The 27370-nt window shown below is 40.2% G+C and overlaps 1 protein-coding gene across 1 annotated transcript; it reads left to right on the top strand.

Moving 5' to 3' along the window:
* Positions 1-26383, top strand: LOC310900112 (cytosolic phospholipase A2 epsilon-like). The gene is made up of 20 exons (XM_083837541.1): positions 1-393; positions 1947-2019; positions 9754-9890; positions 10289-10420; positions 11298-11338; positions 12148-12190; positions 12640-12703; positions 13594-13754; positions 13958-14050; positions 14684-14721; positions 15410-15566; positions 16057-16193; positions 17050-17272; positions 18565-18679; positions 19341-19478; positions 20200-20307; positions 22284-22475; positions 22947-23113; positions 24588-24771; positions 25664-26383. Exons 1-20 carry the CDS (start codon positions 16-18, stop codon positions 25900-25902), a joined length of 2820 nt encoding a protein of 939 aa, XP_083693667.1. The 5' UTR covers positions 1-15; the 3' UTR covers positions 25903-26383.
* Positions 26384-27370: the final 987 nt, after the last annotated feature.

A 27370-nucleotide genomic window follows, 5' to 3' on the forward strand; every position in this document is an offset into this window, starting at 1 on the left:
CCCCCTAAAGAAGGAATGGGGATGCTCACAAGAGTACCAAATATTTGTTCAGTGCCCAGAACTCTGAAGGGAAGATCCCTGTTGGGTCTTGATGCCCCTCTGACCACAGCTGCCAAGGCTGTCCTGCGCTGCCGGAGCTGGGGTGTCTGTGTGTCAGCTGCAGGCACTCACCTGCCAGCAGCGAGGAGGAGGAGGAACTGGGGAATTGCTCAAGTGGCTGGGGCGAGGCGGGCTCTGAGTCAGGCACCCACACACCTGTCTGTCTGCTCCAGGCAGCTTAAAGCGCGAGAAGCTGCCTCGTGGTCACTCCTCCGCACCCATCCGCTGCCGCGTTTCGCACCTGGCTTGAACGCGGAGAAGACCACGATGGGGGTGTTTTACAGCACGAGCCAGGTAAGAAAAGGGAAGAGGAGGCTCTGGGATGAACTGTGTAGGCAGCCTTGGCAGTAGTGGGGATCTTCTGTGGGAAGTGTTGTTGTTCCTGTGTCTTCAGCTCTGAGATTCCTTCTTCAGCACCAGAGCTGAGAGCAGTGGGTGACTTCTGCCTGGGTTTTGTGCCCAATTTGTGTTTTCCCTCGAGGAATGCAAAGGCTCTAATGCTGCTGTAATTTTACTATATTTTGTAAATCTCCAATTAAAAAAAAAAAAAAAAGACATCTTTTTATATGTTGCTGTAGTCTTTCAATTCCCTCCAATGGGATTAGGCAAAACAACCCACCAAGGAAAACCAAAGAGGCATTACTAATGTCAATGAGTGCATAGGGAAAGACAGAAAGTTGATATTATGTAAGGAATGAAATATGAGCTCTCTTAGAAATTCTGGGAACTTGGGGGCATGAGGGAATGAATGGTAACACAGAAGGCTTTCATTGTTGTACAGCTATCTACATATTTGTTGCAGTGGTATTCCCTGCTTTATGGGTAGTGTGCATGATGCTCTCTCTTACATATTTGTTACACTGCTACAGAGACTTTATTCTTTATTCCTATTTTTGTTGTTTGGTGGTGGTTCAGAGCATTAAAAATGCAGGTTTTTTCTCCTTTTATTCCTTTAAAAAAGAAGAAAACACAAACAATTATCTAGGGGTAAACTACCTCACCTTCAGCCTCCATACTTTTGATTAAGTACCATGTTTGTCCACTCCTTGCTTTAGATGAGGGAGGATGACAAAATCAAACCAGTTCCCTGGCAGGTTTGTTAAATATCTTTGATAACCACCGATGTTTAGGTGGTTTCACAGGATTTCCAATGACACTTTTCTGTGACCTTTGCATAAGGAAAAACGGATAAAGTGAATTATTCTGACATAAATAATTACAGAATAGTTGTTTTCACTGCCCCCTTTTGAGAAATTTGGGTTAGGTTCCTGGAAGATATTTTTTATTCTTCATTGTCTGAGAGCCAGTGCTGCCCTATGTCAAACATAACAATGGAGCTATATGACTATAAACCAGCTGACATGCAGTGTCGTTACATCACGATATCATTACTAATTCCTGTCCTGCTAGATTGTCAACTATTTATTGTGAAATATAGTAGATATATATGACATCCTCTGAATTTGCACAGACCAAGATGTGTATCACCTGTATTAATAACACAGCAATGTTCACTGTCACTTATTTTTCTGTGGTTGCATTTTAAGAGTCAGTCAGCCACCACAAGTTGAGGGTTTCCACAAGTTGAGGGTTTCCACAAGTTTCCTCAGAATGGAAAATGGAGGGCATTGGAGGTTTGGTCTGTGGCTGAGTGTGCATTTGAGGTCTTTGGCCACACCTGGCTGTAAATCTGGGAAGACAGAGAAGATGATGCACAAGGAAGAACCTCAGTCTGGAAACATTTTAGATAGTGTTCAATTAAATGTTTCAATACCAACCATCTATGACTATGCTTCTGTTCTTTCTCTCTGCATGCTAATCCCATGTTTTTTTATGCTGTTCTACAGACAGAACCCTCTCCATGCAACTTGCTCACTGTAAAAATCATACGGATGAAAAATGCCAGGAAAGCAGACTTGTGTGAGTATCTTTACTATACCCCTGGATTGTCCATGTGCTTATAAAACCACCTGGAAAATAACCGAGTGTCACAAACATCACAGAGTATTTATAAAAGGAGAGGGAAAGACAGAGAAGAGGTTTGACTATGGTATGGTGAAGGTGAAAAACTGTAGTTAGAGAATTTTATATATTCTTAGATCTTTGCCAGTGTAATGCTGAGGTCCAGCCACCAGCTGTAGTTCAGAAGATCTTTTTGCACAGAATGCATGAAATGCAGATTCAAATGCAAAACAAAGAACAGTTATTTAGTCATAAGGAATGCTGCAATGAGAAGTTTAGGTGGTGGTCACTTCAATGGTTCCTTCTTACAGTAATGTCCAACTTGTCCATAGCACAGATCATTTTATGTGAGCTTAGGAATGGATATTTGACATCTCTCATAGATTCATTTTTCACAGAAAGACTAGTTAAATATTGGAACAGGCTGCTCAGGGAAGTGGTAGAGTCACCATCCCTGGAGGTATTTAAGAGAGATGTGGATTTGGTGCCTAGGGACATGGTTTAGTGGTGGACTTGGTGATGTTAGGTGATCACTGGACTAGATCATTTTCTGTGTCTTTTCCAACCTAAATAATTCTATGATTCTATGACTGTCCCATTTGATTCAGCTATAGGAGATGTGTGTTTCAAAACTTAGTTGAGTGCTTGCGCTATTAGCTGTTTTTATTCTTAGTAATGTTTACAAAGTGCCTGGAAGTCAACAGGTATGTAGAACTTTATTAATGCTCCATACATACCTGAACAGTAAAGCAGAAGAGAAAAAGGTGTGAGTGACAATCACCTCCAGTCTGAGGAGATGGCTGATTGTCTTGTGTTTATTCATTTACATAGATAAGAAGGTCTCAATCCACAATGTTTCTGTAGGAACCACACGAAGTTAAATTTGTTCAGTTAAAATGATGCAGTACAAGAGATTTGTTTGGGCCTTTCTATAGTGATTTGCCTTGAGTTCTGCTATTGTTCCTCTAGAGCCCAAAGGTATATGAATAGAAATTTCTCACTCTCATTTTTATTGACAAGAATTAAGGTACTTTCTTTTTGCTGAATGCATGGGGAAGAAGAGTCTGTATGAATTATTTGTATTGTATAGAAAGGAGATCTGAAGTTCAATTAGAGGCTGGACAGAAATCTCTTGCTATAGATAAAATCTACTTAAAGGTACTGAAGTGCACTCTGAGCTGAAAGAAGGAAGTGTTGAAAAATACTGCCCTTAAATATCTCCACAGATATTCATGTTCTATTAAGCTCTCCACATGAGAATGAGCTTACCAAAATTCTTCTATGTCTTATTCTCATCTAGATCAACGTGTTTTATTTTTGGCTTCAAACTATTTCTGTTCTGAAGAGAGTTGCCTATGTCTTGCTGCTTTCCTTCCCAATAGTAGAAATATTTAGAGCCTGGACCAGGTACTGAGATGCTTGAGCATTTCTGCTTCCCAGCCAGACGCATGTTCCCAGCCTGTACCGCTGCCTAAAGGAGTGGTTTGAAGGCAGTGGTGCATTCAGAGCATGGCCTGGGGTCTGGAGCTGCATAGGCTCCCCAGGCTAAGGCTGTTTTACCTTACACTATGAAGCCTGTACTGGATGTTGCTTGCAAAAAAAAGAGCGACAAACATTTCACCACCAACATAGCCAAGCTGTTATCTGTTTGAAACGGTCATGTAAGTCAAACCATGGATGGCACAAACAAAACAAATACCATACTTGTAAAGGTGAATTCTTTGTTTGTTGGGTACTTACACTGGGTAAGGAAAGAAAATCCCTAAAAGAACTGTCCAAGATGTAGAAGGAATATTAGGAATATTAGGAATGATATTTTGATATAGAAGAAATACCTTCCCTGTGAAGCAGGGCAGCCAGTCTTTTGGTATCCAAACTGGCATACTAGCAGATTTGCAGGTAGGAAGCACAGACAGCCTGTGAGCGTGTCAGTTTGTGAGTCTGAATGGACTGAAGCCTCCATCCGGTGGAAGACAAAGGAACAGGAGTGATATGTCTGCTTTTTGGTTGCCTTGACTAGGATTTCTTGTTATCTCTCCTGGAGTTGAGGACTCAACTAGTAATGTCACCTCCCTTAAATTCAGCTTTGTACCCAGGACTACAAACTTTGGAGGATTACAAACTTTGTAGCAGTCATGACACTGCCTTGCATACACTTAATTTCTGAATCTATTTTTGACTGACTGCTGTTTATTTCCAGTATCATTCATTCTTTGTCGAGTGTGAAATTTGTCAATAACATTTTTCTGGAAGATCTGCTTTTAAGGCTTTCAGCATGTAGTTTGATATACAGAGAGACTTGTTTAAGTCACATATTTCACTTAGGTACCCTTGATTATATAAAATAAACGATTCAAATTTTTAAATAAATTAATGGCTGGTTAAAGTTACTGGCAATGTAAAAGCTAGTGCAAATTTCATGTTGGTAACTATCTGACTTTCTCTGAGAAGAAGCAAACTAGGAGACTTAAAATGAAAAATGCACTACTCACAGAATTCAGCTTTTTTTGTATGTGTAATGCTGTGGAATATTTTAAAAATTTTTTCAGTCATCTTTACAATTCCCTAAAGATTAGCTTGGCACAGCCTTAGGGAACCCAGAAGCATGTGGGCATCCATCACCAGCTATGCTGACTTCTTTACAATACCGTTTTCCTAACACTGATTTTTTTTTTTTCATTCATCCTTTTCAAGCTCTTTTATATAATTTTCCGTTTCCTGGAAACCTTTCTGGATAGAACCAGGTGGAAAGTGTCACCTACTTTCAAGCCATCTTAAACATTTTCTGTGTTTTAAATCAGCTCTTTCTGCTTCTCTCCAGTTATGCTCATCCTTTTTTTTTTTTTTTGGAAATGAATCCCATTTCTTGCACGATTTCTGCAGTCTTTGTATCACTGTGTTTAATACTCACCTTGTACTTAGAATTCCTCCCAACCTGGTACCACATCTTAGTTTCATTGTTGTTCTATTTGCTTTATCTTCTAGATAATAAATGGAAATGGGAAAAACAATCCACCATAATAGTCGCAAAACTTCACTAATATCTACTACAAAACAGATATTACTACATCCTTAATGGAAGTTCAGTGCATAAGATAATATTTTGATCTAAGACTATTTGAATTGCTTCGTTCTAGTATTTAGCCCTTAATTTATTTAATACATCCTTGTACTATTCCATCTTTTTCCCACTGATTCATCAATGTGTAAATTATATGTCAACACTAATTCCATTTGTGTATTGATGCATCGGTGACATCATTGATATCACCTGTGACTTTAGTGGCTTGTTTATGATCTCCACATTCCCCCTTCCCACTGAGCACACCCACATCCCCATCAGGCTCATTGGGGTTATTAGTATTCCTGGACCAGCTACGCTTGCCAGTTCCCAGATCTGGGTGTGGACCTCATCTGCATCCTGACTCCTTAATGGTGTGAGACTTGTATATACACCAATCCAATCCACCCTTAAAAACAGTACTTTTTCTGTAAAGAATTTCAAATTTCATGCTCAGCCTTTTCCAGGCCTTGGGCAGCCATCATAGCTTGATAACAAACAGAAGAAAGTGTCTTTTTTTTTTTTTCTTTTTTTCCGCAGCTGTTTCACTTAGGGAACTCCTCACAGCAGGAGACTACGTATGGCAAAAATTTGGGTGGGTTCAAGGCAGACTGGACAAACTCTTAGAAGAAAAAAAGTGCAATGAAATTTGGCTTAGGAAGTCTCTGAATTTAAAACTGTGAGGGCTAAGAGTATTATCTGATGTTTGCCCTCTCAGACACTCACGAAATATAGGTCACGGGCTCCTCTGACACTGATGTCTAACCCTAGTAAGACCAAAGATCTTTCCTAAAAACGGGCAAAAGGACTGAAGAACAAGATTTCTGGAGAGAAAAAAAAATAATTAAGTGGAATCGACAAATCAAACTAAAACAAAACAAAATGCCTCAGAGTATTAAGGTTTACAAAAAAAAAGTAAAAAAGCAAAACTGGATGGAAATGCTGAGATGAGCATTTTCAAGCCATCATTTCCTGCTTCCTGAAAACATCTTATAGCCCTCAGTGGACGCTGAGGAGCACTGGGCTAAATGGACTGGCATAGAGTTAAAAAATATTCTTCAGCATTTTTTAAGTGCAATAATGATGTTTTCTGAAGTTCGGGGGGTGGGGAGGGGGCTTTTTTTTAGGCTTGATAATTTTGCAAAGTTCCATTTTGGATCTTTTTCTAAGGTAAGGCTTGATATTTTGTATATAATAATTTATAGAATTGTGAAGTATAGTTTATATTTTATTTAAAAACATATTCAAAAATATTTTATGGCATTGCAGTTGCAGTTCTGACATGTATGAAATCAATTAATGGAAAGATCCTTGAGATCCAGAAATGAAACATAGCCAGTGAAATACATTATTGTTTGAGGAACTATAGTCTAATGTGATATTTATTAGAGGAACCCGCAGACTTCCTCCGGTGTTTGGTTCTTGCACTGTTGTTGATATAGTTTCATTGTTATTTATTACTTACTTCACCATGATATTTAAGCAGTTGCAATTATGTACCAACAGCCTATTGTTCTAGATGCTGCTTGAAATCTCATTATAAAATAAAAAGATGTGGACTGATAAAGCCCAACAAGGGCCAAGAAAACAGAAAAATTGTTGTTGTTTGGCATAATCTCAGCAAAGGACAGCTTTATAGAGATGTAAATGAAAATGATAGTTTTATGGATACCCGTAGTGTGTGCCACCCTAAATGAAGGGCAGGGTGGGAGAGTGCGTGAAAGCTTTTTATTGAAGTTTAGCTAGCAGGTGATGGAGATTAATGTTGAATGTTGCCAGGAGGCAGGAAGCGTTCTCCCAGGCCTGAATGAATACCATAAGTCTGTTAAGGGCCTTGGAAATGAAGGTGTTTATTTCCACAGAAGTAACCCATGTCTTAAAAAAATCCTAATAAATTAATTAATTAATGATCTAAAATATCTAAATTTTTACTCTAGAAGGTAGCAATGCCACTCTACCCATCCATAGCCAGGTCTCTCTTCTCCCCGGTGCTGGATGAAGAATAAAAATGCTTTCCTCAGCTGGTAGTGATAGTTTGTATTTCATGAGATGGATGGGTCCAAGTGAAGAACATCTGTGATCACAGAGATGACCTGGATAAGCAGTTCAATGTTTGAGACCACATTAAAAAAAAAAAAAAAAAGAGGGAAAAAAAATAAAATTAAAAATTTTGGTTAAAATTTTGGTTTAACCTTGTTTGAATTTGAGCTGTTTATGAGAGGAGTGAGACTTCAGTTTGAGCCAGAACAGCTGGTGCCCTGCTGTTGTTTAGGGGTACAGCATTGGTACTGGGGCCATCGTGTTGTTTAGCATTGGTCATGTCACTGTAATGCTTTCTAATGGTAAAGCACAATTAAAATCCAGTCCTGCTGCTATCCTGGAAGCTAATTAGAAACTTAGTGTAATAACTGCATGAAGAGACTGGGCTTTCATAAGCACCTGCTGCCACACCTGCTTTTGGCAGGATATTGCCCCATGGTGATACCACAGCTACCATCTCAAGCATGTTTCGACAGCTGCTCACATGTCATGGTCAAGGGGAGGGACACAGGTTGCTGCTGGGAAGTTCTGATGGGTACATCATGTGTGAGCATCATTGCTGCTGTTCATCTCCTGTAGTCAGTTGGCTTTTAGGCTTACGTACCATAATGACAATTTGTTTGCACATGCCTGGTAATGGGAGCCTTGTATATATACACAAAGAGTCCCTTTATATAACGTGATGTGATGTTTTGCTGTGTGAATGATAGGCTTGGGCAGAGTGGAGTGCCAGTTCTCACACCAGTTCATACTTGCAGCCAATCAGGCAGAATATCAGGGTCATTCACAAACTTCAGTGGGTCCTTCTGATCCTCCTCCTAGAGGGGACAAGATCCGACAGTAATGTGTGGATCTCAATCTGGAGTTACCAAGCATCAAAAAATGTTTTCATACAGCCTTTTCCTCTATAGACATGGAAGTTTGGAAGCTATTAGGACTGTTAGAAACTTGGATATCTCTATGTATTTTGGTATTCTTATAATTTATATATTTTTGCATATTCCACAACTACCTTCATCAGTCAAAGTTACTCAAACAAAGATGACTTAAGTCTCATAGGGGATCATTTAAAAAAAAAAAAGTTTGCTTTGTTAATTCTTCAGTTACACATAGAGTGCACTAAGGGGCCAAGTCATTTACTCTGTGTTTCCCAAAAGTCAGACCTACTGATAAAACTAAGTGGGACAAGGCTAAGTGTAGTCATATGAAGGTGTGTTTGCTATGCAATGGCAGGAATGCTCAAGTAGGTGGCATTAAAAATAGAGGAAATGCAATGCTGATGATGGGATTTGCATTTATGGGCAATATTCCATCATGTTATCTTTGGTACTTACATAAGTTTTGCTCCTAACAAAAAAATGTGTTCTGTATGGTGGTCATCTTCGACTCTGGAGTGTGAATCCAAAGAATTGCTCATCTCATGATTCACATTTGGATTTTATTGCTTAATGACTATGACAAAAAGCATTCACAGGCAAATTATTCTGACTTCAGAATGAAAGTGCTCATTGATGATCTAAGCACTGCAGACAGCTGCGGAACACTGTTTCATTCTGAAACCTTGGTCCTAAATATTCCTCACTTATGAAGGAGCTCATGTGGGAAGCCAAACTTCACAGCTAGCCTCTTCGTCAGGGAAAGGAAAATGAAAACCCTAAAGTTTGCCCCACTTAGCAACTAGGCACATTCAAATTCACAGGTGAACTTTATGAATTGAACACACCCTTAATTGAAACAACAAAGCAAAAGCAATGCCATCTTGTGCAAAGCAGCAACGTCATCTCAGTATGTGCTGGGAAGCACGGACAAGCTTTTTCATCTGTACATCATATTGCAAATGTCATTGCTACTCTGAGGCACAAAGGTGGAGGTGAAAATAGTGAGATTAAGAAATATTTTAATAGAGCTTTACTGGCTAAAACTCTCCTTCAGGACAGCTGCTTCTCAAAACAAATGCTACACCTTCAAACTGTACAGTATTTCCAATTCCTTTCTTCCATGTGCTCATTTTAATCCACTTAGCAAAGGATTAAATGCAGTTTATTTCCTCTGCAGGAATACATGCATCTTTTCTTGAGAAGCTCTGTTGTTGAACTCTCACAGTGTGTGTGTTCCCTTTAATCTTCCAAAGGGAAGAAGGCAGCCAGAGATAAGGTGCCTCAGCAGAGATCTGTCCTCTGACAGCAATGGTCCTTCACAAGAACCTTCAGTGCAAATAGTTTCCACTGCCAATGTGTTGGCAGCCAGATGTGCTAATGGAAGGAAAGGATGCTCTGAAAAGTAGACAGGACAGAACTTACAGCCAGAGCTACCCCAGAAACATTAAGGCATGTTCCGTTATTTTCACTGTTATTTTTCCCGCAATGAAAAGAGGTAGCTCTCAAGAAGAGAAAAATGCTAGGATTTCACAAAGAGTGGAGTCAGTTTGGCCATACAGCACTGACTTGATGGCACCTTATCTAGAATCCCAGCTCACATTGTGCATATTGTCCTGTGTACAGAGCTTAAAAATTCATACAGTGCCACAGCTTACGGGGTACCAAATGTGGCCCCCTGGTCCATTGCTTTCACGCTTCCCTTCTCTTCTGCAGTAACCCAGTCTGACTGCTACGTGAGCCTGAGCCTGCCAACAGCCTCGGTGCAGCATTTCCGCACCAAAACGATTCCAAACACCAAGAACCCAACGTGGAACGAGACCTTCCACTTCACGATTCAGAGCCAGGTTAAGGTAGGAACCACAGCTATCCCCAACAGTCGGCATTTGCCTACTACCCACCTCCTGATGATCAGGCTGAAGGCCCAGATGCCCCCTTCCTTGCCTAAAAGCCATTTTTCTTACCAGACATGAAATGGTACCATAGCTTCCCACACTGTGGGTCTTCCTGAGTTTCTTTATGAAGTATTCACACTGTCTGACTGCAGTTATTTAGCTTTTGACATGTGCATAAGACTGTATATTACTGCATAGTCAATGGAGCCTGTAGAGAACAACTGTAAAACTTCTATTTTATTGTTTCCTTTGCATTCCTTCTTGAACTTCTTACCCAAATTCCTCCAGCTGAACTGAAGTAACTGTAGCATCTTATATTTTTTAAATCTCATACAATCTATTTTTTCTGTTCCCAGAACATTCTGGAGCTGAAAGTTTGTGATGAGGACAACATGACACAAGATGACCATCTCCTCACTGTTTTCTTTGATGTCTCCAAAATCCAACTCGGAGAAAACATTCAGCTAAGTTTCCAGCTGAATCCACAGGTAGGAATAAAATTCAAAGACAAAGCTAAGGGGACACGGTCAGGTGAGAATGTGGTTTTCTCAGCTTTCATCTCACCTGCCCAGTATAGAGGCCTTTCCTACTGTCTATTTAGTCATCAGAACACGCCCGTCTGTTTCAGGGGTTGGTGCCCAGTTTTGCCTCAGTAATTACAGTAAATTTTGGGTGCTGCTTTTACAGATAGAGTTGGCCAACATTATCAGGCTTGTTTGGTTGCTCTACTTGATGTCAAAATGTTGAGAGTTTTAGGCTTTCCTTTGCAGTTGGAGCTCATGGTTTTGAGCTGCGGCTCATGTCCGACTGATATAAAAAATAGCGATCTTGACTTCATAACCAAAGTTCATTCTCCAGAGCACCCTGGGCTTTGCATGCCCAACTGTGCTGCCATGTTAATGTGCCACCAGGCCCATTCGCTCAGGTTGTGGGTGAGGCTTGGGAGAGGGGCAGGGTGATTTGGATGCACCAGAGAAATTCAGTCTTGCTGATGCTGAGAATTAGTGGGGAGCAGTGAGAGCTTGTGAGCGGGAAAGGGGAATTGCAGGTGGCCTGTGAAGCAGTGGAGGGTGAATCTAAGCTTGCGGAAATGCAGAGCAACTGTCAAGAGATCTTGCAATATATATTATGTTTGGCTTACAAAGTGTCAACTAGAAGCCTGCTGATATAATGGCTACGACATCAGAAGTATGCAATATGAAGTATAACAGATAAAACACAAAGAAAATGAAATCTGTGGTGTGTGCAGAAACTAAAGGTGGACACTGGCTTGGAGCCAGTTCCCTGAGGAGCACAGATTCCTGTAGGGTGTTTTTCAGCACAGAGGAATCCACATGCAGTGACATAATTCATTTTCTTTCCCAGGGAAAAGAGGAGCTGGAGGTTGAATTCACAATGGAGAGCAGGTGAGTCAATCAACAGAAATGCAAGCAAACATATGTTTCTGATATACAAAACATCTGTTTATGCTTGCAGCCCCTCCTAACACTGTCATAGTCTGAATAAACTAGAGGGAATTTTGGGTGTTCAGGAAATGCTTGTGTACGTCATTTAGCAGAGAAGGGGTGAATCCATACCAGGCACCCAGACACACTGAAGAGCTAGCACAGGCACTGACATGGGCATGGAGATGTCTCCTGGTTGCTACTGCTCGCCAGGCTGCAGGGGGCATTCTTTGCAGGAGGATATTTTAAGTTTTACACCTTCCTGGGATGTCTGTCCCAGATGTTTGCTTTGTCATAAGAATGTGGGAAAATACTTGGAATTTGAGTTGTAGGAATAGATTTACAAATATATTTTTACTGTGTTTCTATTCTGACTGTACAGTTAATGGAGAGAATGGGAAAGAAAATCAGTCCTAGTGCTGCTGTTGCAAGTTGGATGAATTCACCAGCTTTTCAGTACTGATCGCCCAGGTTTGAACCTGAGCAATATAGGGCAATAGTCTAATTCTGCCCTTCCTGTACTTTTGTGTCAGAAAATGATCCTGTCTGATGCAGCAAGGAGCTCCTCTGTTCAGCAGCTCTCCATAAATAGAGTACCCAGGCTTAATGTTCAGCCTCAGAGAGGCAAATTGGACTGAGTGTCCAGCTAGAATTTCATATGCTGTTTACTCATGTTGCCTGTCCAAAGACAGGCTTCTAAAGATAATGAAAGAAAAAAGAACTGGGAGAGTGCTAGTTGTGAACTGATTGTTTTCTATTTTGTCTTTTAGTCCGGATCCTCCTGAAAACATTATTACTAATGGCGTCTTAGTGGTAATTTTTATTTCCTAACGCTTTCCCTGCTGTATGGCCATGCTTATTGCAGAACCAGGATTAAAGGTGCTGGGCAGTTGCTCCATAGAGTGGCATGGAGGCATTGGACATGGGGCAGGCAAACGCTGGTGCCAGCAATTTGCACTGGTGACTCAGGCTGGGAGAGGCTGCAGCTGCCTCCAGTGCTTGCCTCTGCCCAAACTGAGCAGGGCTGGTGTGGATGATCATCCCCCGATGCGTGGGGACAACCAAGCTGAGCATCCTCATTGGGGTGCCCACCCTGCACCCCTTCCCCTGGGCCCTTTTTCCTGATGCCAAATGCCACTTCCCTTGACCTGGTGGGGGGGTGACAGCCTGGCACCAGCCTGGGCATGTACATAGGGGTTTGGCTGAGGCCAAGCTTGACCAGCAGCAAATGCCTTTTCTCTTTCTCTGGTCGTTTCTTCCAGTCCCGTGAAGTTTCCTGTCTGGATGTGCAGGTGAATGGCGGCAAGATGAGGAAGGATAGCACAGGTGAGCCTTTGCTGACTTATGGAGCAAATCTGTAGGCTGCTTTATAGCAAAAGTGCTCAGCATTTTACTCTTGAACACCTTGGTTTAAAATGGTTGAAGATGCAAAGCAAAATCTCAGCAATGTCAGTGGCCTCTGGAGGGGACTGTAATTGATCAAAACCGCAGAGATAATTGCAGAGTGCAGCCTGATGAGCTTGTTGTCTGGTTTCCCTGCAAAAGACTTTCCCCCATAATAATATCTTGTCAGATGGTTATAACTTTCCAAATCTTTTGTGCAGGGCATTGAATTTTTCCGAGTCCTCAACTGGAGCAAAATCCTTGTTTTTGGATTCAAAGAAAAAGAAAATAGGCAGGATGAGGACTGAGCCTCTCTTTCTCAATTTCACTTTTAAAAATTTCTTTAGATGTAAAAATATAAAACATGCCACTAGGTGAAACATGAGACACACACAATATATTAGCAAAAGTACCTGTTGCACATTTTAAAGAGGCACATCAGTACTGGGTTAAGCCTATGCTTGTGGACCTATGTATTTCCTAAGCAATTTTTAAAACATTGTGCTCTGGCATCTCCTGATGGCTCCAACCTCACACGCTATGGTGCAAACCAAAAAGGGATACTTTCACACTGCAAATCACATTTTTTAGAAGGACTTAAATTTGAAACACCTTTTTATCCCCCAACATAAATTACTTGCGATCTGTGGTGAACAACCATGAATCCTGCTGAATTCGGTGAGGACTGGTGGAGTTCAGATCCCCACAAGATGGAAATTTTCTTATAGCTAAGAAGTGCGGGCAGACACACAGTGTTTTTGAGTATTATTAGCTTTAAGATAGCAAGGCCTGTTCGTGAGGATGTGACAATGTTTTTTCTGTCATCCCTTCAGAGAGGAAATTTGCACTAACAGTGGATGGCTCATACGAAGGGACCCAGACCCACACGCTGAGCTCCTGCCTGTGCCCGACTGCACCGGCCAGGTTCCACTACATCAAATACCACCAGTCAGCGCTGGCCGTGGCGCTGCCGCGGCGGAGGCGGCTCAGCAGGGTACGTGGTCGCCCCTAACGGGCAGATGGCTCTTTGCTGTGTGCTTCTTTGGGGACCTCTGAGGTCTGTGTATGCAGGGAATTGGTAAGTGAACACACACATGTGAGGCTGGGGAGACTGCTTTTTACTTCTTTTTGTCTTTTTGTGTAACTCTCCTCATTATGTTTTTATGTTTTTTTTTTTTCTTTTTTTTTTTTTTCCAGTCTATATCAAGCCAAAATGAAAGGGATATGAATGAGTCTGTGACTGTAGCTCTGAACTTGCTTCCTATACAAGAGAAAATAACAGTAGCACAGGTGAGAAGTGAGTTCTTAATAAAACTCCATCCCAATACATACTCATTTTGGGGGGTGATATGGGTTTTACACTCCAGTGACTTGGATCCAGTCAGGCACAACACATGCTGCAGCTGTAAACTGTGAATAACTGTCAGTGACAGTATAGCTATGCGATATTTTTTATTATTATGATTATTTTGGCTTTTGTGCTGCATGTGGTTCCAGGCATGCTGTTCAACCCTGTCCTGAGTGGAAACTAATTTCTTAAGGGCATATCTAATATGTTTATCAACACTGTATGTGAGCTAACAGTATATGTGACATTTAATACTGATAATTTGCAAAGGGGAAATCTGAAGCAGAAGGTAAAACAGAGAATATCCACATGCCTGTGGTTCAGGTGTTCAGCTTTTAATGAGCTTCCTAGAAAAAAAAGGGCAAACTAAGTGTTCATTTGTGGAAAACTGAGGGTCTATGTTTCTATCCAGCTCAGATTGCACTGGGGCCTGTTATATACCTCATAACCCAGACCATTTCTTGGCCACATACAGCAGCAAAAAGAGTAAAACTCAGCCTGTAGTTGGTGTGGCGGAGGAATACACAGGATTAATGACCTGAGCATGCTTACATTATTTCATTTGCTATTTTCAGGACAAGACGATCGACTTGTATGTAAAGGCAAATGAATGGTAAGTGAGTCTCCAGCAATGCCTTATACTGTAACTGGGAGACATTTGCAAGTACACAAAGCTCATTTGAAATCAGCATGGGGCCATGCATGCTCAGACCTTGGTAAGCAGAGGTGTGTTCCACTTCTGGTCTCAGGCTTTTGATTGCCAGGTTGTCCTTATTCAGTGATGGATAACTAAATCATGGGTCCCTTTTCCTCCAAGTTTCTGAGCTTGTAGTGCACTTAAGCAAATAGGTCTCAGTTTGTGTGCACTGTTATGCGCACAGATGGAGAGAGTAGTTCTACACAGAAATCATATTTCTGTATAATACCAACAAAATAAAGACAAGGCGTGGTAGCTGTTTCCCTAGTTAACCATGGTGGCTGTTGACAGCAGTTATCTAGTTACAGGCACATATGGTAGGCACTGCTGAAACGTGAAACATCAATTATATGAGCAAACAAAACCAGAAAAGTGCTGTAGGTACCTCATTCCAATACCAGAGCAGTATGTCATGTTCTGCCCTGCATTCCCATTTGCATTCTTGGTAGCAGCTACAGCAATTAGCTGAGGCCTGTCTGTGGTGTTGCTCTTTCTCATTTATTACATTATGCTGTCCATTAACTGGTTTGTAAACACACGCACAAGCACAACTGGAGTTGACCACAGCAAGTAATAATATATAATGTTGGTGCCCTGGTCTCAGGACCCAGGGTCTGTGTTTCAGGCCAAGAAACCTAGATGCTCGCCTGGGGTTTGACCTGTGCACGGATGAACAGAATTTCCTGCAAAACCGGAGGAGGGTGGTTGCTGCTGCACTGAAGGATGTTCTTCATCTGGAGGAAGACCTGCAAGACCACGAGGTAGCTGGGAAACGCACTGCTGTGGGATTTTTCGCTCTTCTTTCCCTTGGGCCTGGAGATGGCAACAGGAGTGTTATCTCCCCTCTGTCCAGCTGAAGCATGAGGACCTATGTCAGCAGCTCCTTCTCCTGGGCCCTGTTTGCATCCAGGGTGATCTGAGCTGGATTGCTCAGCAATCTGGATGAGCAAATTCTCTATTTCCATTTGGCTTTCAAGTGATCATTTAAAGGAACTTCAAACCATGATTCTGGTCCATCTTTCTTAAAAATCCTTCATGAAGTGCACAGATCTGTTAATATATTCCACAGGGATGGCCAGAAACTCACATTGCTTATAGCTTATAGACCAATATTACTTTATCTCTAATCCACGTGTTTTATTTTACTAGCATCTGGATATTGCATTTTCATGTCTGCCTTCTTTTGACGTGAATGTCCTTTGATGTCACTTTTCCACCCGTGCTTCCTGCCCTTTTCTTTGTGTTGAACAGGTGCCGATAGTGGCTGTGACAACAGCAGGGTGTGGGATAAGAGCACTCACTGCCATGTATGGCAGCATTTTGGGTCTTCAAAAGTTGCGCGTTCTGGATTGCATTTCATACATCAGTGGCTCATCTGGCACAACATGGTGAGGAATCATTTTGATACTATTGTTGGGATATTATGTGAAGCAAATCTCATGCTTTGTCCAGGTTTTTAGATCTCAGCAAGGGTAAAAGGGGTCATGAGTTACTGCTTCCATATTAGGCCTATGGAATGCCAGGGCATTCATAATAGGTCTTGAAAGGCCTGTTATGTGCCACATTTTTCACAGAATCATCATAGAATCACAGCATATCCCAAGGTAGAAGGCACGCACAAGGATCATCGAGTCCAGCTACTGGCTCCACACAGAACCACCCCAAAATGAGACCATGTGTCTGAGGGTGTTGTACAAACACTTCTTGAACTCCAGCAGGCTCAGTGCTGTGACTACTGCCTTGGGGAGCCTGTGCCAGTACCCAAACACCCTCTTGGTGAAGAACATTTTCCTAACACCAAGCCTGACCCTCCTCTGTCCCAGCTCCATGCCATTCCCTCAGGTCCTGTTGCTGTCCCCAGAAAGCAGAGATCAGCGCCTGCCTCTCCTCTCCCCCTCAGTAATATTTGGTGTCTTTGAAGTAATTTATCCCTAATTAAAATATGAGACTTTACTGGTAGTGCAAAAATCCTTAATCCAATGCAAAATGATCCTGTATGCTTAATTACTGTTGGACAGAAACAACACAGACAGCTGGTGCAGCTGCTTGTGTTGGCTTCCAGATCAAGAGGTTATGATTTATTGCCTTTAGATTTGCATTTTTGTTCAAAGTAAGCTCAAAGTAGGTGAGTGACCTATAGCTAAAACAGTAAGAGGTGCCCAAAGCTCTGCAAAGTATATCCTCTCAGTTTTAAAACCATCATCTTCATTTCTTTCCCCTCCCCATTGTGTTTCCTGCCTACAGGACCATGACCAAACTGTATGAAGATGCAGATTGGTCACGTAAGGATCTCGGAGAAGTAATTATTGAAGCTCGGAAGCAAGCAACCAAGTGCAAGATGGGTGCTTTTTGCTTGAGAAGTCTGAGGAATTATTACAGAGAGCTGAGCCAAAGGACCCAAGCAGGACATAAGACATCTTTTATTGATCTGTGGGGGCTCATGATTGAATCCATGTTAAATGATGGGGTAATGTCTATTCACCTTTCTTCTCATAAAGTTGGTGACATGATCCTTATGATTATTACAAGAAAATTAAATCCTAGGAGGAGGTACCTGGCTAATAACACTATACTTGGTATGCAGGCAGAGCATCTATTTACATTGATAACTTGGAGATGCAGTGTATGTCTACAGTGAAGCCTAAAGTGTGACTAAATGTAACAGAAATGCTTAGACTAGCTCTAAAGTAACTGGCATACTAGTTAACATTTGTAGCTGTCCAAGATTTTTTCAAGATTCTTAGGTGTTTTTTATAGCCCTATGTTTAATGTCTCTGCTGCTGCAGTGTTTGCAGTGTTTACACAAGTCATACATTGAATGTACTGCAGATGTATCCCCCTATGTAGTTCCTGAATTAGTGCTATGAAAGAGTATTGATCCAGAGCTCCTAAGAGATCTTTGCTGAGGAACTGTCATTTTGCACCGCCTTTTAGCTGCGTTTGATTTGGTCTCGCAGGACCGCTCCTTCCTAATTCTGTTGTAATGACAAAAGCAAAAGTTTCTGTGTAAACTTGCAGTCTGATGTTAACTGGAGAAAAAGCTATTTTATTTTAAAACCCCATAAAAAATGGTTTATATTTTGTCCAAGTGAAACAGGAAAAAAAAAAAGTACTGGCACTTCATATCAGATTTCACAGTGTATTTCTGGCCTCAGTGCTTCCTAGAAAATGTGTTAATATTTCATTTGGCTTAAGTACACTCAAAATATCAATTTCATGTAAAACATAAGCCATTAGTATTGGACAGCTCAGGGATTTTTCCTCTAGGGATATTAAACTTCAGTATGAGTTTCAAGAAAATTCTTGATTAGAACCGTCATTAACATCCTGCCTTGAAGAACTCATGTTAAATGGATATTATATAGATAAGTTATATAGATAAGATATAGAGAATAGATATAGAGAATAGATATAGATAAGATATATATAGATAAGTTATATAGATAAGTATACGATAATAGCAGAATTAGCCAGATCTGCCATGTTTGTTTGTTTTTTTCACTTACATTTGAAAATATAAAGCTAGGAAAGCATGTGAAGTACTTCATTAGTGGTGTCATATACTGAATATAGAACACGTCTCTTTCTCTTAGTGAGAGTTATTCCTGCTCCCATGATTTTCTTATCCTTTGTTTATTGGGCATATGGAAGTAAACCTAGGAGGAAATTCAGATAAATAATATCCCATATTCACTGATGTCTTTATGGAACTGATTTTTCAGCAAACCTTTTTTTTTTTCTTTTTTCTTTTTAATCCAGAAATGCTACCACAGACTTTCTGATCAACGTCGGGCAGTGAATCAGGGTCAGAACCCACTGCCTATCTACCTTGCCCTCAGTGTCAAGGACAAAGTTGCTACCAAAGATTTTAGAGGTAATGTTTCAATTCTGGGATAAGAGCTATGTTTTAACATAGGTATAGATCCTGTAAACAATGACAGATCATTTCGAATTCTTGCTCCAAGCCAGAAGTCCTCTTGAGAGATGTAAACAATAGCTGGGAAGCCATAGGATCGACAGCAACAGTTTAACATTTTGTAAAATCCCCTGTCACATTAAGTGTGCATATTTAGACATTAACTTCAGACTGCTAACATGACATAGATCCATGACACTACCTCAGAAACTTCGAATTCTTAAAGAAAATGACTCACAGAAGCTCTAAGTTCACTTAATGTATATTTTTCATGGCTGGCTAAAGGTAATAAATGCAGTAGAAACCAGACTGAATTCTAGTCCACCTTCCATGAGAAAGCTTCCTGCTTGCTAGATAAAAAGAAGCTTAAATTTTCCCTTAGCCCTCACTTTATTCTTTCAAAACCTTGTGGAAAGTGCAATAGTGGGTTCAATCGCCTACTAGACCTGAGAGGCATCAGTCAGCAGGGTTTGCCTTGGGCATGACATAAACCAGCCACCTCCAAGAGCTGACACTTGAAAGGTTCACTCAGTGTCTGTTGACGTTGCCATTTTTAGCAGCATTTTGTCCCCTTGCTGTTTGTTGCTGGAGCTAACATTATTGGCTTGTGTGTTGGCAGAGTGGGTGGAGTTCACGCCGTACGAGGTGGGCTTCCTGAAGTATGGTGCCTTCATTCGTGCAGAGGATTTTGGCAGTGAGTTCTTCATGGGTCGCCTGATGAAGAAGCTCCCTGAGTCCCGGATCTGCTTCATGCAAGGTGACTCACCAGCCTGGGGGATTGACAAGAATTTAATACGAACACTAATGATTCTTGAAATTAATCCATAGCAAACCGTTGTTCTGCATGTGGTAGCAGAGGTACTGGGTCATGTCAGAAGTGGTTCAGTATCTCAGTCAGTTACATTCAGCATGTCTCCTGAAACTCACTCATCTGCCCAGCTAGCTTTGTCATTGGGACTATGAAAATGAAACTTAAAAAAAAACAAGTTATGTACCTTTGCAAGTGTGTTTGAAACATCACCATTGACCTTAAAGTGCAAAACCTTTTAGAAGTTGAAAGTCTACGAAACTTTGTGGAAGCTGAGGGAAATAATAAGAAATAAATAGGACATGAGGGAGGGGAGTCAGTGAAGGAGCTGGTTGAAAATATTTCACTATAGAAAGAAAAAGGAAATGAAAATAAGAAAATAGCAATGCAGTATTTGTCAAAACTTATGTTGTTCTAGGTAAAACAAGGTGGGAGGAAAAGAACTTTGAAATTTCTTGTGAAATGAGTTTGCATTCTGAGTCAAGTCTGTCAGTCTATCACTGAAATAGATGTCTAGGCTTATGTAAAAGTTGGAAAGAAATTAATAAAAAAAGAAGTTAGAAAAGTGCCGTGAAAGGAGCAGAAGGCAGGTTTTTTTGTTGTTTGTTTGTTGTAATCAATTCCTTGTGTTTACCTCACTACTACTCATTATCCATCGCTGACTTCCTAGGAATGTGGAGTAGTATCTTCTCCAAAAATCTCTTGGATGCCTGGCATGCAGCTGACAATTCAGAGGACTTCTGGCACAGATGGACCCAAGACAAAGTGACTGAAATAGGTAAATCTCCAGTGCCTTTTGACTTATGGCCTCCCTCCTCCAGGCCCCTTTGATATGGGACGAAATAACATACCTCTGATACAGTAACTGCACTCACATTTCCCATGTTTTGCGTTCTTCTGTCAGCCTGGTGCTCTCAGTCTTGGGTTAGGGAAAGTACTGGGAAAATCAAGTGCTTTGATGTTACCGAATAGCTAGTGCTTTTCTTAATCTGAGACTGGCATTAGTGAGATTTGTATTAGAAGGTAAGGCACTATCAGACAGACCTTGATGGAAAGAAGATAGGGATGGCTATATAACATGATCCCTAAAGTGCTGAGTTAAAATACTTTTGGGAAGACTTGCTTTGATCAAAGCCTCATGGCATCTCTATTTGTTGAGCAGCTTGAGAGTTTTTTCTTTTTTTTCTCCAGTTTCTGTTCCCCCTGCATTGTGTATTCCTCCCTCAAAATCTGATTGAACTGCAAGATTTAGCAGAGGTCTGAGGAGATCAGTGGAGTAGAGTTCTATTATGCCAGCTGAGAAGGACAGCTCTGGACTGAAAGACCATTCCTTGAAAATACCCATGAGCAACTTCATTGTTAAAATTCAAGTGAAATCAGTGGTTTCATGTTGAATGGACTCACGTGACATTTCTGTGGGCTATGTTTATTTTGGGAAAAAACAAAACAAAACAACTATATTTGGGTTTATATAAATAATTTGCAAGTTTGAGTTGAATTCAGATGTGCAAACCAAACTGAACAAACTGTTTGAAGTCAAAACATTTAATTTAAAAATGTTCAAGTTTTCTTTTTAAAATAAGCCTAGAATTTCAAATTTAGCCCAATCTAAAACCAGTAACCTCTTCAAATGTATAAATGAAATGATTTTACTTGCTTTTTGTTTGCTTGGAAAATTGTTTTAATATCTACCAAAATCCTCATGTTTTATGAGAAAAATGCTACTTCAATCAAATATGACCAATCACGGTTTAGAAAAGTGAGTTTATATTTTATCAAACGTTTGTCTGGAACTCACTGCAGACCATAAGGCAAAATAACTCTTTACAACTTCCTTGTGAGTTGAAGTGGAGAAGGAGGTGCCAGTCTTTTCTCCCTGGTAACTGATGTCAGGATACATGGGAATGGGATGAGCTGCACTAGGGGATGTTCAGACTAGATATAAGGAAAAAATTATTTACCGTGAGGGTGGTCAAACACTGGAACAGGATTCCTAGAGAGATGGTTGATGTCCTGTGCCTGTCAGTGTTCAAGGGGAATTTGGACAATGACCTCAATAATATGTTCTAACTTTTGGTTAGCCCTGAAGAGGTCAGACTTGATGATCTTTGAAGGTCTCTTCCTACTGAACTATTCTATTCTATTAATTCACTGCTAAAATGGAAATGTTTAAATTAATGGTGTAACACATTCAGCACTGAATTCTTTAACTCCACTTCAGATGTCATGTTTATGTGCTGTATGGTTAAACACACACAAATACTATGGGCTTGAAGAGTGGCTGGATATGTAATTGTAAAGACACCTGTGTCAAATTCTCTATCCTAGTTGCATATAGGAGGAAAAATATATTCCTGTGCATTCAGAAGAGCATCCAGAAATGATCTATAGAGGCAATAATTTTCATATTCCATGAAGCTGAGCTGCTGTGAGTCCATTGTCAGCAGAGAAATGAACTAATTTGGGATGTTATCATTTGATTCTTACAAGTTGCAAATGTTGTGGCAATACTGTTCAGATTAATTCTCACTTTTTATTTCAAATGCATATATAGCCCTGGATCAAAAAACTTGTACTGCTTTTTGCTGATGCTCAGCAACTTTCAGGTCCGGCCTTTAAAAAGGTGACCACAAAGAGCACTAAACGTATTGTTACTACTGTTGGGGAAGTCATTGATCCTTTCTCTTCTTTGCATCCGGTTCACATCTTAATTGTGACTATAATTTGTGTGTAATTTATGCCATGTATCTCTAGAGGAACAACCAGACTTGCCTGAGAAGCCCTACGAGATGGCTACCTGCATGTTCACTCCTACCAGTGGCCTTTCCACAACTCTCCGGGACATCCTGACGGACCGCCCTGCTGTCTCCAAGTACCACAACTTCCTGAGGGGCTTCCAGATGCATAACGAGTACATCCAGCACGAGCAGTTTGCAAAATGGAAAGGTGTAGACAGCACTTCTGCTCATGTGCCATAGTGGTCATCTGAGCAGGCACAGGGGTTGGAATTCAGTGTGGGATGTTTGTACATCCTGCAGAAAACAGAACGGATTTTGTGGTCAGTTGTTATCCTTTGCTGAAAGTAAAGAGAGGGAAAATGAAGTAACTCCTTACATCCCTCACTTCCAATAACATGACTGTTCAGTTTTGGGGAGATTTGGTACTGACAGTCCTTCCTGAGATGAAAATCATTGGGGTGGGACTTCACATATGGAAAACCTGCCATGGGTTTGGTGAAGCTTATGGGCTTGGAAAGACTGACAAAATGTGAGTGGAGAGGCTGAAGGAACCTTTGCATGGCATCCAAAAGCAAAGGGAAATTCCTGCATGGGAGGAAAGCTCACTTTTCTTTTGTTTTCTAACTTGACAGGTGTCTTTCTGCTGTTTGTAAATAACTCCAAATCTGTCACTCTTTAGACACCTCGCTAGACACCTCTCCTAATGACCTGAGAGGCAATTCAGAGCACCTGGAGCTGGTGGATGCAGCTTTCTTCTTTGAAACCAGCTGTCCACCCCTTATGAGACCAGAGAGGAAAGTAGATGTCATCATACACTTAAATTACACGGGTGGATCGCAGACCTTGGTGAGAAGTCTCAAAAATGACTTTGTTTAATAATGGCTTTTCCTTTGCTTTCTTCAGCTTTCAGATAGGTGTCTGTAGAATGGTATTAGTAGAACCTAGTAAAACTGTGTTTCCAAACCTTAGAAGAAGAATGGAAATTCCCACAGGGAAGAACAACTCCATTTTTTTCCTTGAATCACTTTCGAAAGAACAGTAAATGGAATACTCAGAGATCTCTGCTTCACCAATAAAGTGCAGAGTGGCACAATGAAATTATTATGCTTGAGCTGCAACTTCCATTACAATTTAATATAAGATTTTATAGCACAAATATAACTGGAAAAAATTTTTCTGTGATTCATATGTATAATTTATTCTGCATTTTCCTTAAATGTATAAATTTTTATTTCTCTTTTAATTTTTTTAAATGTGGTTTTCAGCTGTCCAAGAACAACTTAGAGAGTCAAGAATTTCTTCTTTTTTTTTTTTTTTAATGAATGCATTTTTTCTCCTAATGCAGTGAGCTTGAAGTAAAACATCAAATGCATTTACTATGTTTGAAGAAATCTGATTATAAAATGGTTATATAGTTTTCAGAAGTGGTATTTACCACTTAAGAAGACAAATTTAGTCTTCCAAATGCATACTTGTAATTGTAAACCTGCTCCTGAAAGGCACCATAGAAAATGTGAAGTTCACTGGTTAAGATTTTGTCATTATTTTACAAGTGGATGATACTCTCATGCTGCTCTTACACTGTGATGCCACATGAAAATTTTTTGTCTCTGTACTGTAGCTGAAAAAAACCACATGTAGTAACTCATACTGCATTTCCTTCTGGTAGTCAGAACTCTTCTGAAAATATTTAATTCACATAAAAAAGGTGGTGCTTCAGTGTTTTGTCACATAATTTAACAAAGTTTGGTCATCACAAATGAGCTTTGTGATAAATGCTTTTAGTGTTATATTTTGAAGTTTAATACTCTTAAAATATGTTAGCTTGAAAATTCATATTATTTCTAAAATTCAAAGTTTAAAATGGGGAAGTTGGTCTCAAAACCCTGCTAAAATCTATTGAAGTCAGTTCACAAATTATAACTGCTATATAAACAGGTAACATGACTGCAAATCCTTACTGTCTTGGACTGAAAATTTATTTTTGTTTAGATGCAAATTTTTCTTAGTTCTTTAATTAATGATGCTCTGTAACAATCTTTCAAATTACCTGTTCTGTTCCTAAATCATATTTCCATTTTAAAGATGTGCCTTGGTACTGATCTAAAATCTTCTTTACCAACTTAATATCAAGTGTTTTCCTGCACGTTTATTTTCAAAAAGCTCCTTAGGCAACAGAAGAAGTAGGGACTGCAGGTGCTCACATTAACTCTAACCTTCCAGTGCTATCAGGCTATTTTGTGCAGCTTAACATGAAGCAGTAGCCTGATCTTGTGTATCTTTTCCATTTCTTACACTGCTGCTGTTGGGCACTGACCAGCCTCTAGAGCAGGCTTGCAGTTACTTCTCGGAGCAGGGAATTCCATTTCCCAACATTGGGCTGAAGGATGATGAGAAGAACCTGAAGGAGTGTTACATGTTCGATGGTGCAGACACTCCGGGAGCTCCTCTCCTGCTTTATTTTCCACTAGTGAATGACACCTTCCAAAGATACGTAGCACCAGGTAAGTTAGCACTACCCAGCTGTTTTATTGACCCAATTAACTTCTTCACTCCATGGGAGTTTCTTCTTTAACCCAATACAAAAATCCTTTGTTTGCTTGCTTGTTCCTACTAGTGAATACATTGCAAAAGGGGATGACACAAATTATTTGCAAAATCAGTGAAATCTTGGGCATAATTTTAGTTTGAATTTTGGTGCTGTTCAGTGAAAGAAGAAATGTGTTTCTCAAGTAGAGGAATGGGATCTATTTTCACCTTGTGATGTCCAAAATTTTACTTTAGGGTGTAGAACAAAGCCTAGTTTTCAAATATGTATTTTTATGACATTCAGATCTAGGGAGAATTAGCTTTAGAGTATAGACCTGTGGAGGGCCACTGTGCTTTCTTTTTACACTGTTTAACATGTTGATTGTATATTCTGGGAAATCAAAGCAATAGTATGTAAACTAAGACTTGATAAATGCAGTCACAGTGTTCTTTTGGACCACTGTTTGACACATTGCCTTTGTTTTTATTATGATTTCCAAGGCTACTAATATTCTGCCTCCTCCTGCCCTATACATCTCGTTATTCCTTTTACCATTAGCATGTAGTCTTTCTTCTCAAGAACCCTAATGGTATGACTTGATGACCTGTGAACTCTCAAAAAATGTCATGCCACGAGTTGGCCAGTAGACGGTGCTGATTGCAATGGAATGGTTAGTGATGCTTTTTTTTTTTTTCTCTTTTTCGAAAAGGGTTTTGTTTAGAAGTACATTTTTCAGAGATCAGAGCACTGCAATTGTCTTCATAGCAACCACATATGTGATCTCTCTAAATTATTCTTGACATAGTCTATCAGAGGACTATAATTCCCTGGGACTATACAAACACCTTCCTCTTTTCCCCTGACAGGCATGGCTCGTAGTGCTGCGGAAATGGAACAGGGCAAGATTGATCTCTCCAGTTTCTGTTCTCCGTACTCAACGAGAGAGGTCTCGCTGAAAGCAGAAGATTTCAACAAACTTCAGAGGCTGACTAATTACAACATAATGAACAATGAGAACGTGATTCTTCAGGCCTTGCGCATGGCTGTGGCACGGAAGAAACAAGCTCTGAGCCAGCCAGTATCACAGGCACAGGCCTCTGGTTGAACAGCATTTTCCTCTCTTACTAAATATTTATCATGACAGCACAGAATTATATATCAAATGCAGTAGCTACTTCACTCTTCTTGGCGGGCGCCATCTCTTTCTAAGTAGCCTTCTCAAAAAAGAAAACTTGAAGTACTGACTTCAGAGCCACATGGTTTGGTTTACTGATATAGTTGCTTTTTTTGGTCAGGAGTTTTGATATCAGACAGGCTGGTCTGTTGTTAACACCATCTCATTGTGATGCACAGAATGCAAATTCAGCTGTGTGTGATAGGGGAATAGTTTTAACTTTCTCTCTGCAGTATCTTAATGGTTTGGTTGTTAGTATTTTTTCATGTGCAAAATATTCTGGCATTTCATTGTGACCATTGGTAACAGATCTATGAAGCCATCTTCAGACAGAAGGTGGTGATTTTAACATATAAAAATATTTTATTTGGTTTTAATAACTTGAATTAAATGGTGTTCTACCTCATAAAAATTTTGTTGCCCTGATATTTTTTTATGAATTGTCATGAAATATCACATGAAGGATACTTAAATTTTCAGACTTGTGATGGGTGATAAATATATATAGATGGTGACTTTTAGGTCTTCAGTGTCTCTTCTTAACAATTAAATCAAACTTATGAGTTTGTTTTGAAGGGCTACTGCCATTTTCTCTGACAATCAACTGTTCTGTCTTGGGTCACATGCGTGTACTGCAGTTACCTCCCTGAAAAGCGATTTTGCTTCAGCATCATCTGGAACTTGTTCAATGTAGTGAGATGAAATATTACCAAAACAAGTAGTATGTGAGGGGGATCGCAAGGTGTATGATAATTGCATCCACACAGTCACACCATTGAAATGGAATAAGATAACAATATTCTGTTCACTGCATCACAGTTGTTAAACAGCCATAAAATGTAAAATACATCTGCAAGTACAAATTAAGATACAATTGTCACAGAGTAACCTAGTTATTTGACAAGTGTATTGAAGTACAGTGGCTGAGGGGGAAAAGCTGATTTAAGCACACACAAAAATGTAACAGCTCTCAAACAACCAGCGCGATTACCAAAGAACAGATGAAGAGGTGTCCAAAGCATTTCCTGGGAATGCACTAAATGATGTGCGTACACACATGATGAAGGCAACCTGATGAGCAATCCATAAACAAAAAGCAGAACTCCTCTTCAAGCTGTCCAGGAGACCAGTTTGTAACAGGAACAGGAAATGGTTGTGTGTCATTCCAAAGAAGTGAGAGCTTGTCTGCCAAATCATGGATGTTGATCAACCATCACTGCACATGCGTGTTTATATATAAGAGAATAAATATCTTATATTTCTTCCACTTCAGCTAACAAGAAATTTCATAAGTAAATCCTCTCCCCCCTTTGGGCAGTTGTTTAGATATTATGAAAAAAAAATATTAACTGTTTTGCTTAAAAAAAAAAAAAAGCTCAGCTGCTCAGAGAAAGGAATC

Source organism: Anser anser (genome assembly GCF_964211835.1).
Source record: "Anser anser genome assembly, chromosome: 5".
In the NCBI taxonomy this organism is placed as follows: Eukaryota; Metazoa; Chordata; class Aves; order Anseriformes; family Anatidae; genus Anser; species Anser anser.